Consider the following 13126-nt stretch of genomic DNA (forward strand, 5'->3'; position numbering starts at 1 on the left):
GTGCTCTTGTTGTGAAAGTCCGTCTGAGTTTGACCACAGTGGCCTCTGGTGGGCGTTTGAGGACGTGCAGCCACTGGAGGACGAAGCGTCTCCGACCTTTGACCTTCAGGTTGACGTCAGCTGATCTGTCCTCGTGTTTAAAGACTGGTCTGAAGATGTTTTGAGCTTCATGTTTTCTTCTGTGGTTTTATTCTCACGCTCTCTCGTCTGCATTGTGTTCGTGAACAGTTAAAGGCGTTTCATTTGTCACTGAGCTGTGATGTCATTATGATGTCATCCTGATGAGACCTGTCAATCACCCGCCCCTCCTCAGAGTCCCCCCGCCTGTCCACCGCCTCCATCAGCAGTAATGAACGCGCTCCATCGGCCACGCCCTCCGACTCCTCCGACCGCCGCCCGGTGAGCCTGATCTCCACGCTGTCCTCGGGCTCCGGATCGTCCCGAGACGACGGCCTCATCCCGCCGCCGTCCACCCAAACCGAACCGGACCTGGACCTGAGCCCCGCGGGGGTCGCTGGGGACGGCGAGGGGGGGTCGTGGCCAGGCCCAGAACCTGACAGAAGGGGGCGGGGCCTCGGCCTCATAGCCAACAACAACAAAGAGTTCACGCCCAGTCGCGCCGCCAGCCGCCGCCAGCAGACGTCACCGTTCATCGCCAGAAGCATGGCCCCGAACCCTCAGCTGACCTACCTGGACCGAGTCGTCATGGAGATCATCGAGACGGAGAGGATGTACGTCAGAGACCTGCGCATGATCGTAGAGGTGAGTCCCTGAAGACGCTTTGGTCTCTGAGACAGCGAAGACAGAGGAAAGAGGAATCAATGGAACATTTCAAATCAAACGTGTTCAAATGTGTTTTTTGAAGTTTGGATGAAACACGAAGCAGCTTTTAAACTCTGAGATATGAACACATGAAATACATCGAAAACAGAAATCACGTCTTTCCTCTGTTCAGAAACCACCTGCGTTTAGTTCAAGTGAGGCTGGGACAAAGGAGCGTCAGAGCGGCGGCGTCCTCTAAATAGCGCCGCCGTCACAGACTATAATTAGGCGTTAAGTTGTTCTGCAGTGACTGGATTAAGTTCTTATGTAACCGTGAGGATCTCACATAACCCTGAACCTGGAGCGCAGGTCTGAACCTGCAGGCTGCCGTACAAACACAGAAACGTCCCGCAGTCACAGTGAGACCCTGAACTGCACTCAGCCGGCTATCACATGTGATCCAGCTCAGTATCAATAAAGTTTAGTTCCAAACAACAAAATGTCAGTTAATTAAAATTAAAAAGAGCAAACAATGAATCAGATGAACCGAGACGAGAATCGTTTTATATTTTTATTCCTAAAAACTGTAAAAACAATGTTTTCTAAATGTTTGCTGCGACTGAATTAAAATCTATTAAAAAATGAGAAATAATGTTTTTAAGAACAAAATGAATCTTATTTTGATTCGACAGAGGTTTAATTAAACTTCGGATGAATTCAAAATGTTAAAATGTTGAAGAAATTAGAATTAATTAATTCATAATAATTCATGAAAAAACAGAAAAGTCTAAAATATCATGAAATCAAACTTAAAGATGTGATCAGGAGTATTGATCCAAGCAGAGTAATCAGATTACTGCCAGCTTCTGCCTGCTGCTGGACAAACGGAGACATGACAGGAAGGAAACTTTATTGATACAGACGGTGTTCCTCCTCAGGCTGTGATTGGCTGAGGACATCTTTTCTCTCTGAACTTTATTGAACCCCCCACAGGATTACCTGGGCCACATCATCGATCAGTGTGATCTATCGATCCGTCCTGAGCACGTCTGCGCTCTGTTCGGAAACATCGAGGACATCTACGAGTTCAACAGGTGAGTATTGATCCGTGATGTTTCGGCCATGACGCTGATGTTGTTCTTTTTGGTCGTCATGGTGACACCGCTGTTTCCCGTTGACAGCGAGCTGCTTCAGGATCTCGATCTGTGCGACAACGACCCCGTCGCCGTCGCCAGGTGCTTCGTCATGAAGGTGAGTCGTCGGACGTTCAGTTCGAAGACCGAACCATTAAAACAGCGTCTGACCTCTTTCAAATTGTTGCTTTGATTTAAACAAAGATCGATTGACCAAGTTGATTGATTGATCGATTGATCAATTGATCGATTGATTGATCTGAGTTTTTTCCTCTTGTTTCATTTTCGAGATAAATGTTTTTTTTTCCTGTTTCTCATAAACTCACAAAGACGTGAAAACATCAGATTTGATAAACTTTATTTCTCGTAAACGTGACGATTTTCTGAATTAATAAAAACTTTGTCTCATTTCAGAGCGAGTACTTCGAGATCTACACACAGTACTGCACCAACTACCCAAAGTAAGTACTGACACAGTGTCACACACAGAGTACTTCAGATAAAACCTGTTCACACCTGATTCTGTCTGTTCACACCTGGTTCTGTCTGTTCACACATGGTTGTGTCTGGTCACACCTGTTAATACTCGTTCACTCCTGGTTCTGTCTGTTCACACCTGATTCTGCCTGTTCACACCTGGTTCTGTCTGTTCACACATGGTTGTGTCTGGTCACACCTGTTAATACTCGTTCACTCCTGGTTCTGTCTGTTCACACCTGATTCTGCCTGTTCACACCTGGTTCTGTCTGTTCACACCTGATTCTGCCTGTTCACACCTGGTTCTGTCTGTTCACACCTGGTTCTGCCTGTTCACTCCTGGTTCTGTCTGTTCACACCTGGTTCTGTCTGTTCACTCCTGGTTCTGTCTGTTCACACCTGATTCTGCCTGTTCACACCTGGTTCTGTCTGTTCACACATGGTTGTGTCTGGTCACACCTGTTAATACTCGTTCACACCTGATTCTGCCTGTTCACACCTGATTCTGCCTGTTCACTCCTGGTTCTGTCTGTTCACACCTGATTCTGCCTGTTCACACCTGATTCTGCCTGTTCACTCCTGGTTCTGTCTGTTCACACCTGATTCTGCCTGTTCACACCTGATTCTGCCTGTTCACTCCTGGTTCTGTCTGTTCACACATGGTTGTGTCTGTTCACTCCTGGTTCTGTCTGTTCACACATGGTTGTGTCTGGTCACACCTGTTAATACTCGTTCACACCTGTCCTCTGCCCGTTCACCTGATGAAACCCGTGCTGGTTCTTCTTTCCCCTCGCTGCAGTTCGGTCGCGGCGCTAACGGAGTGCATGAGGAATAAATCCCTGGCCAAGTTTTTTCGGGAGCGTCAGGCGTCACTGAAGCGTTCGCTGCCTCTCGGTTCATACCTGCTCAAACCGGTTCAGAGGATCCTCAAATATCACCTGCTGCTCCAGGTATGCTGCCGCACACCTGTCTGTTTTCCTCAGTTTGATTTTTTTTTTCTCTGCAGCATGTTTTCAGAGTACAAACTGTACTGAAAGTACTTCAAGTAATAAATTAGTAATAGTAAAAATAATAAATAATAAATAAAGTAATAACAAACTACTCCGTCTGCAGCTGTGTGTCATTGTACTCAAATATAATGACGATAAAGTTACATTGAAATAAAGCACTTTTAACAATAATATCAAACTTTATTTACACTGAACAGATTTACAAAGTGAAGCCAAACGACAGCAGAGACGATGAAAGCGTCACTGTGATGATGATGATGATGATGATGATGATGATGATGATGATGATGATGAAGATGAAGATGATGATGATGAAGATGAGGATGATGATGATGATGAGGAGGATGATGATGATGAAGATGATGATGATGATGATGAGGAGGATGATGATGATGATGAGGAGGATGATGATGATGATGAGGAGGATGATGATGATGAAGATGATGATGATGATGATGATGATGTTTGTGCAGGAGATAGCGAAGCACTTTGACCCGGAGGAGGAGGGTTACGAGGTGGTGGAGGAGGCCATCTACACCATGACCGGAGTGGCCTGGTACATCAACGACATGAAGAGGAAACACGAGCATGCCGTCAGACTGCAGGTGAGTCACGTGTTCACAGGTGCTGAAGCACAGGTGTGAGGTACGGTTACACTGATGGTGACGTCAGGTTTGATCCGCTGTCAGCTGACAACAACGTGAAGATAATAACCAGCAAAGTCTGCAAGACCAAACTGAGGGTCGGACACCAGAGGCAGGTTCTGAGGTTCTCGCTCTTCTTTCCATCAGACGTGAGGTTCCCCGCGTGTTGACTTCAAACAGCAGAGTTCTAAAGGAGGTTCTGCTCTGAGTCGTGGTTCTAATGAGGGAAACGACCAATCACAGGAAACAACATGGAGGCTGATTTCAGACACCCTGCTAAGCTAACAGCTTGTTTCACGTGCTTCCTTCAGGAGGTTCAGTCTCTGCTGCTGAACTGGAAAGGTCCGGACCTCACCACCTACGGAGAACTGGTTCTCGAGGGAACCTTCAAAGTCCATCGAGCCAAAAACGAGAGAACGCTCTTCCTGTTCGACCGCGTGCTGCTCATCACCAAACGCCGCGGCGAGCACTACGTCTACAAGACACACATCTCTGTGAGAGGAACACACACACACACACACACACACACAACACACACACAATACACATCAACACACACAACACACACACAATACACATCAACACACACAACACACACATCAACACACACAGACACACGACACATACACATACATACCAACACACACACTTCCCTTCTTCCTTCCTTCCTTCCTTCCTTCCTTCCTTCCTTCCTTCCTTCCTTCCTTCTTTACTTCTGTCAAATCTTAATGAGACATAAATTCTGAGACTAATGAAGAAAAAAATCAAAATGAGAGAAGTGAAAGTGTCCCAGAGAGACTCTAAACGTGTCTTTTTGTCCTCGTGTCTCCGGCAGTGCTCCACTCTGATGCTGATCGAAAGCGCCAAAGACTCTCTGAGCTTCAGCGTGACTCATTACAAACATCCCAAACAGCCTCACACCGTCCAGGTGAGACCACCCACACCTGTTCTCCACCTCACAGACAGACGACGAGATGCTTTTACCCTTTTGTGTCTTCCTGCTGCGTCATCAGTTTGTTGCCATGACTACAGGGTGTCGTCGTAGCAGTAACTGAAAATACTACGTGTGTCATTCACATATCAGGACTCTTGACTCTCGATGTGTTTATCGTTTGTTTTATGTAAAGTACTGAATCGTGCTTATTAGTTTGTGTACATGTACTGTATCTGAGTACACGTGTGTATTTATGTGTTTGAACAGATCAAGTCAGCACATCAAACGTTTGTGTTGTTTTCATGTTTCCAGGCGAAGACGGTGGAAGAGAAGAAGCTCTGGGCTCATCACATCAAACGTATCATTCTGGAAAACCACCACGCCATCATCCCACAGAAGGTCAGAACCCACTCACACCAGTACACGCACCAGTGTGACCAGTATGACCAGTGTCGACACCATGATCGGAGGCACAAACGTCTGTTGTCTGTTGTTTGTTTCAGGCTAAAGACGCCATCTTGGAAATGAATTCCATCTGTAAGTGTTTTTATTATTTAATTGAACTGATAATCAACAATTATCTTGAAAATCTCGACTCTTTTCAGACTCAAGTTTTCCCATTCTTTACTTTAATACAAGTACCAGTACCACAGTGTACAAATACTGAGAGTGTCCTCAGCAGAACACACAGTGTCAGAAGTACAAATAGTGAGTGTTGTGTTGAGACGTTAATTGAAGTATTGAGGGCGGCTGTGGCTCAGGAGGTAGAGCGGCCATCCACCAATCAGGAGGTCGATGTTGTTGATGTTGTTGTTGTTGTTGTTTACCTGTAGACCCTCCCAGGTATCGTTACAGTCCCGAGCGGCTGAAGAAAGCTCTGTCCTGTCAGTCTGATGAGTGTCCGCCAGACGGTCGTCAGGGACGACGACAGTCAGGTAAACACACAAACAACCTGAAGCACTGCCTGTTTACAGGTTTGTCTGTTTGTTTGTTTTCCTCTAATTCTTCAACCAATTTTCTTTCCTCTTCTTCAGAGCCGACCAAACAAATAATGAAGAGCAGCAAAGGTAAAAATACACGTGGTTGTGGCTGAGGTCACTTCCTGTCTCATGTCTCACTCTGTGGTTTAAATGTTTTGGTCCAGTTCAGGTCAAAGGTCAAAGACGTCTTTCTATCGTAGTTCTGATGAAGTTTTTTGCTGTCTGTGTTTTTAACCAATCATCACATCTGCCCTTCTTCTTCTTCTGCTGCTGCTGCTGCTGCTGGTTCTCCTGTTCGTCAGCCATCTTAAAGGTAAGACACACACGAGTCTGTCCACACTGCTGTAGGTGAGACAGGGACGCAGGTTTGTCTGGACTGAAGAGGGAGGGACAGACAGACTGAATAAGGTCCTCTGGATCAGGATGTAGCTCATCTGCAGTAATGTCACAGTTTTCTGCACGTGGTTGATAATCAAACTGTAGAACCCGTCGATCCAGAGTAAATCTTTGCTTCTGGGGCCCCCGGGGGGCCTGAGGAGCTTCATCAGTCCATCGAAACACGAGAGACTGTTCAGCGGTGTGTGATGTCCTGCAGCACTCGGACAGTGAGGGGGTCTTACCGGCGGAGAGACGCCCCCTGCAGCCCGCCACCAGCAGCAGCACGCTGGCCTCCAGCCTGGCCGAGTCTGAGGCCGACGGGGCCGCTGAGGAGGAGGAGGAGGAGCTCGGCAGCAGGAAGGACTCGCTGGAGCGACTCATCTGCAGCGAGGAAGACGAGGAGGAAGAGGCGGGAAGGCTGTCTCCACAGCGGTCTCATCAGAAGGCCGCAGAGGACGAGGTTCTGCCGGAGGACGACCAGGTAGACGACTTCGCCAGTTCCGTGCTGGCGGCCATCTCCTGCTGGCGCTACAGGGTCGTGGTGACGGTGAGGCTTTCTGCTGCCAGCCTGCTCTTCATCCTCATGGTTCCTCCAACATGGCCACCACCTGCCCTCCGCCCGTCCTCCTCCTCCTCCTCTGTAACACGCTAAAGTCACGGATAACAGCTTCCTCTCGCCTGCCGGTCTGGAGCTCTCAGTTATCTGCTGCATGAGCTTCATGTGTGGAACTAACGGCTGAGCTGCATGTTGGGGGTCACCAGGCTGACGGACTGTTTCTGTTCACACCTGTTGAGTCAAACCCCAAAACTGGAAGTTCAGCTCAGCATTTTAAGAAATCCTCTTGTTGTAAACGGAGGTCTGACCTGGAGAACAAGCTGGTTTGTTGAAATGCTCAGCGGCTCTTCAGTGTAGCTCCTGATTAATTCAGTTAAAAGTGCTTTTTAGCTGGTTTCATGTTTGCTGTCATGGAGCTTCAGTTGACGCCTGACCTGCAGCTTTTGTTTGAGCCACCTTTCTCGCTGTGGCTCTGATCACTGAACAGAGCTGAAGGCCTTCAGGTTGTGGATCCAGACGTTTGCTGCTGCCTCTTGGTGTTTGGTTGCATGTGTGGTTTCTCACTCATCCATGAAGCAGTTTGTTTGGTGTGAAGCTGATTTTTTTTAATTTGCAAAGCTGCTGCTGAGGATTTCTCACCAGACTGATGTTTGTCCGTTTGACATAAAGGGTCAATTCACTCAAGAGAAAAACACTTTCCTGCTTCTCTCATCTGACCAAGAAGTCGTGTTATTCGTCTCTGACATTTCGTCCTCCACAGGACAGTTGGTGTGAGTTTATGAAGCTCAAATGATCCAAAAACCAGATTTGAAAATCTCAGCTGTTTTTGTGGAATTTGTAGGAGAGCAGGATTTTTTTCTCGTTTGGGTGAAACGACCCTTTAAAAATGAATCCGGTCAGGGTTTCTTACTCGTGGCCTTTGCTTGATCTTTAAACTCGAAGCGTCTGTTTGATCTGCTGGTGCTGAATATGGCGTTTGATCTGAAGGTGTGTTTGTTCTTTGCTGAAGGAGGCCGACGGAGGCAGTGTCTCTTCCAACAAAGAAGATGGACAACTTCCTGAAGAGGACCAGCCAGGTGAAGCTGAACCGACGTGTGAGCAGGTAAGTAACAGCAGTGGCCGACTCGCAGGTTTGGTCCCAAATTTCACTTTTTATTCCTGAGTCTTGACTCTCTTCCTGTCTAGTTTCTGTTCCTCCAGCTTCTGTAACTCAGTTTCGTGTATCAGACCAAACAGCTTGTACCAACTGTCTCTCCTCTGGTTTTTGCCCTCGTACCAGGTTTCATTTCATTTCACAAAATGTTTCCAGTTCTAATTATTTGTCCTGTATTGGATTTTCTTCTTTTCTAGGCCTCCATGGATAAACTGCCACAGGAGAAGTCTGAACGGACAGAAAAATCTGAACCAGAACCCTCTTCTGATCCAGAGAGTTTGCTCGCTACACCTCCCAGGATCTCAGTGTCTCCTCAAAGATCAGAAGAATTGGACCCTGAAAGAGATCCAGATGGCACAGAGAAACCATCCTCTGCCACACCTGATTCAGATTCAAAAGCTTTGAGTAGTGGGGAATCCTCAGAGGACGAGGAGGCATCGGAGAAAGAAGGCGAAGCCACGAGCATCCTTCCTTCCTCTGTCCTGGACAAAGCCAGCGCCATCGCTCAGCACTTTACCAACAGCATCAAACGAGGCAGCCTGGTCCAGGATGACACCTGCTCCCTCAGCTGCGCTTCACCACGTCTACCCAGCAGGACCGGCAGCAGTCTCAGCCTCAGCGCCGAACCTGCCGACCGACCTTTGCGGCTCAACAGTGTCTGTTCGGATCCCGCAGAGACCTTTGGCATAACGGATTTAACCATGCTCTCTCCTCGGGACGACAGCCTCTGTGATGTTGACAGAGGCATTCGGCGGAGGCGCGACTCCACCCTATCCAAGCAGGACCAGTTACTCATCGGCAAAATCAAGAGTTACTATGAGAATGCCGAGAACCAGGACGCCTCCTTCAGCCTCCAGCGCAGAGAGAGTCTGACGTACATCCCGACTGGGCTGGTCAGGAGCTCCGTCAGCCGGTTCAACAGCATCCCAAAGGATGAAACCATCCGGACAAATCCCTGCACTTCGACCACATCTTCCAGTGTTGACCCCTTTTCAGCAGAGTCACACCCAGCTTTACCCACAGATACCGGCAGTTACATTGTTTGTGGTGACTCTTTGGACTCTATGAAGTCTGGTCAGAGAAGCGCAGATTCAGGAGAATGCCAGAAGTCCAGATCTCAAAGCATACAGGACAATCCATATGAGGATGAAGAGTTCAGACCTTCATCTGAAATGATTAAGATCTGGCAGACAATGGAGCGATCGATCACCAGATCCCAGAGTGAAGACAAAGGGCTTGAACGACATCGAGATGCTCCAGAAAACTCCAGAGATGCCAGCGTCGCCTGTCCTGATGCGACAGAGACCTCAAACCAAAGCTGTGACCGAGAGAGAGGAGCACCTGACCTCAGGACCATCGCAGAGGAGTCCACGAGTCCTTCGCCACTCAGACACAAAGGGTCTGGAGTCGGTCAGACCAGAAGTCTGAAGGACTCGCTGAAGGTTTTCGGGGAAGAGGCAGTCATCCTCAGGGCTCCGGTTCCTCGAGTCGCTCAGCTGAAGGCCGAGGGGGAGGGGCCTGGCGAGGATTCAAACCAGTTGGATGACGTAGACAAGACGAAGAGCAAAGTCCTCCATCTTGCTCGTCAGTACAGCCAGCGAATCAAAACAACCAAGCCGGTGGTCCGACAGCGGAGTCAGGGCCTTCTGATCTGCAAGAAGAGTTTACCCTGTGTGCTGGAGGAGAGGGAGAGTTCAGGTACTGATTCCCTTCACATTTCGCTTTGCCTTGGTCTCCTCCACGCCACCTCATTCGCACAAGTTTGCTGAATTTTGTGTTTCATTTCATTTTGTCAAACAGCTAACGTACAAACTGTACAGACATTACCTGCAGCAAGAACCTACAAGTTGAAACGGTCTCAACATATTAAAAGAAAGTACGAATTCTGATTTAAACGCTGAAATGAAAAGCATTTCACGACACATTTCTACACAGATTTGGGATTGTGACACATTGAAGGCTATACCAACTTCTTGGATTTGAGGTTACTTTAAGTTTACGTTAAAGTTATCATCTTGGATTTGAGTGTGGAGGTCGTTCAAACACTGGTTCATATCTTTACGGATGATTCTGGTCTTATTTTGGTCGTTTTCCATCAGTTGTCATAATGTTGTGTTTACTCATTAATTCAAAGAGCTCAACAAACTCCAGCTGTCGGACGATCAAACAGGTTGTAGCTAAAACAAGTCTGAAAAACTGGAACTGTGCTTTGAATTTGTGATCTCTTATGTTTTGCAGGTAAACCCAACCTGACTCTGCCACTGGTTTCTCATAACCAGGAAACCTCTCAACGACTAAGCCCTGTAGACCAGATCCGATCTCCAACCCCAGGCCTTACATGCAGCTCGGTGGGCACCTCGAGGGTGGCCTCCCTGGGCCGGGCTCGCTCCCGCAGCCCCCTCAGCCCTCCTCAGTCCTCTTCCATCGAGGGCTTTAACTGGCCCGATGTCCGAGAACTCTGCTCCAAATACTCTGACCACGGTCGCTCCCAGACAAGTCCTGGAAGCCGGAGTCGCTCTGTCTCGGAGCAGATGTTTGACGGAGGTCTAAGGAGGCACTCCAGCTGCTCCTCCACCTTCTTCCTCCCTGACAAAGCTTCTGGGGAGGTTTCTTTGAGCAAATCTCACAGTAGCTGGGACGCCAGCAGAGAGGAACGCAGAAAACGTCTTCACAGAGCCAATTCTCTGGACCCTCGGCTGGGCGAAGCACAGATGACTGAGCTACACAAGCTCCAGGACCAGGTCGCTCATGGCACCTACAACGGTTACTACGTCGCAGCGGAGGCACCGCTACCAAACAACCCCAAACAGCAGATCATCGTCATGGAGAAGCTCCTGCAGCCTGAGCCAGAGCCTCTGGAAACAGCTAAAGGGTCCAGAGAAGAAGAAGAAGAGGGGGAGGACAACTACGTTCAGATCCGTTCACCGACCAGCCGGGAGAAGATCTCCATCATGGCCGTCATCGATCGCTGCCGTGTCTATCAGGAGTCTGACGAATACAAACAGAGGGAGGAACCGAAAGCCAAAACCGAGCTGCCGAGGCCTCAGGACCTCGACAGCACGACGGCGTCCTCGAACGATCAGGATGACGAGTCCAAGAAATCAAGTTCCAACTACGGACAGAAGACAGAGGCTGGTCAGCAGAGCATCGTAAAAAACCTGAGAGAAAAGTTCCAGAAACTGAGCTGAACATCAAAACTGTGAACAGATGAACTGAAAGATGCAAAAACATTGAATCAGTCAAACGAGTTAAAAAGATCATATTTTAACTCAGTGAACAGTCAGAAAAATACTACAACAAACAACCATGAACAGCTAGAGGATCAATTCTGCTTCACTTCCTGTGATTATTAAAGAATTATTTATAATTATTCTGGAAGTTATCTTGAATTGGCAGCGAATCGTTTCGAGATGCCAGAAAATGTTTAAATGTGGAGATCATGAAATAAAAAAGATGATTAAGATCGAGATGTTTCCCAGAGATCTAAGAACAACATCTGGATAGATAAATATCTAGAAATGTGTAAATATCCAGTAGAAATTAATGTTTGAGTATCAGAATATTTGTTAAAAGCACCTTTTTGTACAGGATGTTCTTTCCTCAGTTGTCTTCAGTGTCTCAGAGATATGAGGGGACAGTCAGGACACTAAGAGACCGTCCTCTTCATGTGTTCGAGGTACAAACTGTAAGGCTGCGTTGTTTAGGTTGGAGCTCATCTGTGTGACTTCCTGCTTTAAGAGCTAACCTCTAACGTTTAGATCCTGAGCTCGCGTCTTATTTTGATATCAAGGAAACATCTTGGAAAACTCTTGAATTCTCCAGAGTCACACATTTCAGCGGCATCAGGTTCACATCCATGTGTCCAGTACAGAGACGGATGGAGGACACAGTCCAACCATCTCCACAACTGGACTTCAGCATCATAATGACTCAGTGAATTCAATGAAAGAAGACCCAGATCCCAGAGACACGACGGCACCACAGACTGAAAGATGTGGAAACTCCAGAAACACCTGTTTGGATCATTCCACAGGTAAACAGGCTGATTGGTCACAGGTGAGAGGATCACGATTGGCTATGAAAGGCTCAGTCGTTCATAGAGGATGGAGCGAGTTCACCACTTTGTGAGCACATGGATGAAGAGATGAACACATGAAGCTGCTGTCAGTGAACAGTTTGATTATTGATGATTGATTCTGGTTTGTTGGTGTTTCACAGAGTTCAGGCTGTTCTGGAATCAGGGTTGTAGAGAAAACTGATGCCAGATTGACATTCTGTTCATCATCATCATCGTCATCATCATCATCGTCATCATGGTCGCCTGTGTCTCACAGTCTGTCTGCAGGTTTGTTTCCAGGTGAAGATCCGTCCTAATGACACCTGAACGCCTCCTGTTTCTCTCTCGATGTGTGACAGCACCTGAAGCTCTGCAGGACGAACGTCTTCTCATAACACCTGTCCTCAGGTGGAGCAGAAAGCTGTGACCTACAGCTGCCAGTGAGCTTCTTCAGGACTGTTCGGGTGGAAGATCAGCCTCTCAGATTTGGGGGATCTGTGTTTCCAACGGTCTAAAACAGAGAGCCTGACATCACACCCACGTCACTCAGTGATTGGTCCGCTGTGTGAAGGTGAGAACGGAGGCGGGGTTTGAACTGTTCACGTGAACTGTTCATGTGAACTTCCTGTCAGATGGACATTTGTCTCTGACTCAGAGAATCTACAGATCATTCACGGACAGGTGTGAGGACACACCTGGTAAACATGTGGAGGACCAAATCTGCATAACGGACGAAAATGAATGAAGGAATTTTCCCAGTTTTAAAGATCATTTTTGTCTTTCCTGCGATGTGAGAATAAATCAAACTGAACGTTTCACCTTCAGTTTCTTATTTCAAATTAAAGGTTCGTCTCAGTTTTTTGTGCCTTTTTCTCATTTGTCTTTGATTGATTTGAAGATTTTATTTATTCATTTATTTATTTCCTGATGAGTCAGCTTTCGTCCTCCAAACAAACGAGTGTTTCCTCTGCACCTCCTGCTCGGACTTGAACCTGTGACTTCCCTTTAACCGCTGGTCCACCGGCACATCACTCAGTCCATC

General features: G+C 47.5%; 1 protein-coding gene across 1 annotated transcript in view; it reads left to right on the forward strand.

Annotated features, from left to right (window-relative positions):
- The window catches only part of plekhg3 (pleckstrin homology and RhoGEF domain containing G3), a 24807-nt gene extending 11763 nt beyond the window's left edge, over nt 1-13044 (forward strand). Inside the window, exons 3-19 of the mRNA XM_070986975.1 lie at nt 314-762; nt 1756-1856; nt 1944-2013; nt 2310-2356; nt 3172-3322; nt 3856-3987; nt 4338-4520; nt 4862-4954; nt 5273-5359; nt 5464-5497; nt 5794-5895; nt 5995-6027; nt 6243-6253; nt 6536-6865; nt 7884-7976; nt 8225-9725; nt 10266-13044. Coding sequence (XP_070843076.1) covers nt 314-762; nt 1756-1856; nt 1944-2013; nt 2310-2356; nt 3172-3322; nt 3856-3987; nt 4338-4520; nt 4862-4954; nt 5273-5359; nt 5464-5497; nt 5794-5895; nt 5995-6027; nt 6243-6253; nt 6536-6865; nt 7884-7976; nt 8225-9725; nt 10266-11215 — 4367 coding nt within the window. The 3' untranslated portion in view covers nt 11216-13044. The remainder of the gene's footprint in view (nt 1-313; nt 763-1755; nt 1857-1943; nt 2014-2309; nt 2357-3171; nt 3323-3855; nt 3988-4337; nt 4521-4861; nt 4955-5272; nt 5360-5463; nt 5498-5793; nt 5896-5994; nt 6028-6242; nt 6254-6535; nt 6866-7883; nt 7977-8224; nt 9726-10265) is intronic.
- Nucleotides 13045-13126: the final 82 nt, after the last annotated feature.

This window comes from Chaetodon trifascialis, chromosome 19, assembly GCF_039877785.1.
Source record: "Chaetodon trifascialis isolate fChaTrf1 chromosome 19, fChaTrf1.hap1, whole genome shotgun sequence".
Classification (NCBI taxonomy): Eukaryota; Metazoa; Chordata; class Actinopteri; order Chaetodontiformes; family Chaetodontidae; genus Chaetodon; species Chaetodon trifascialis.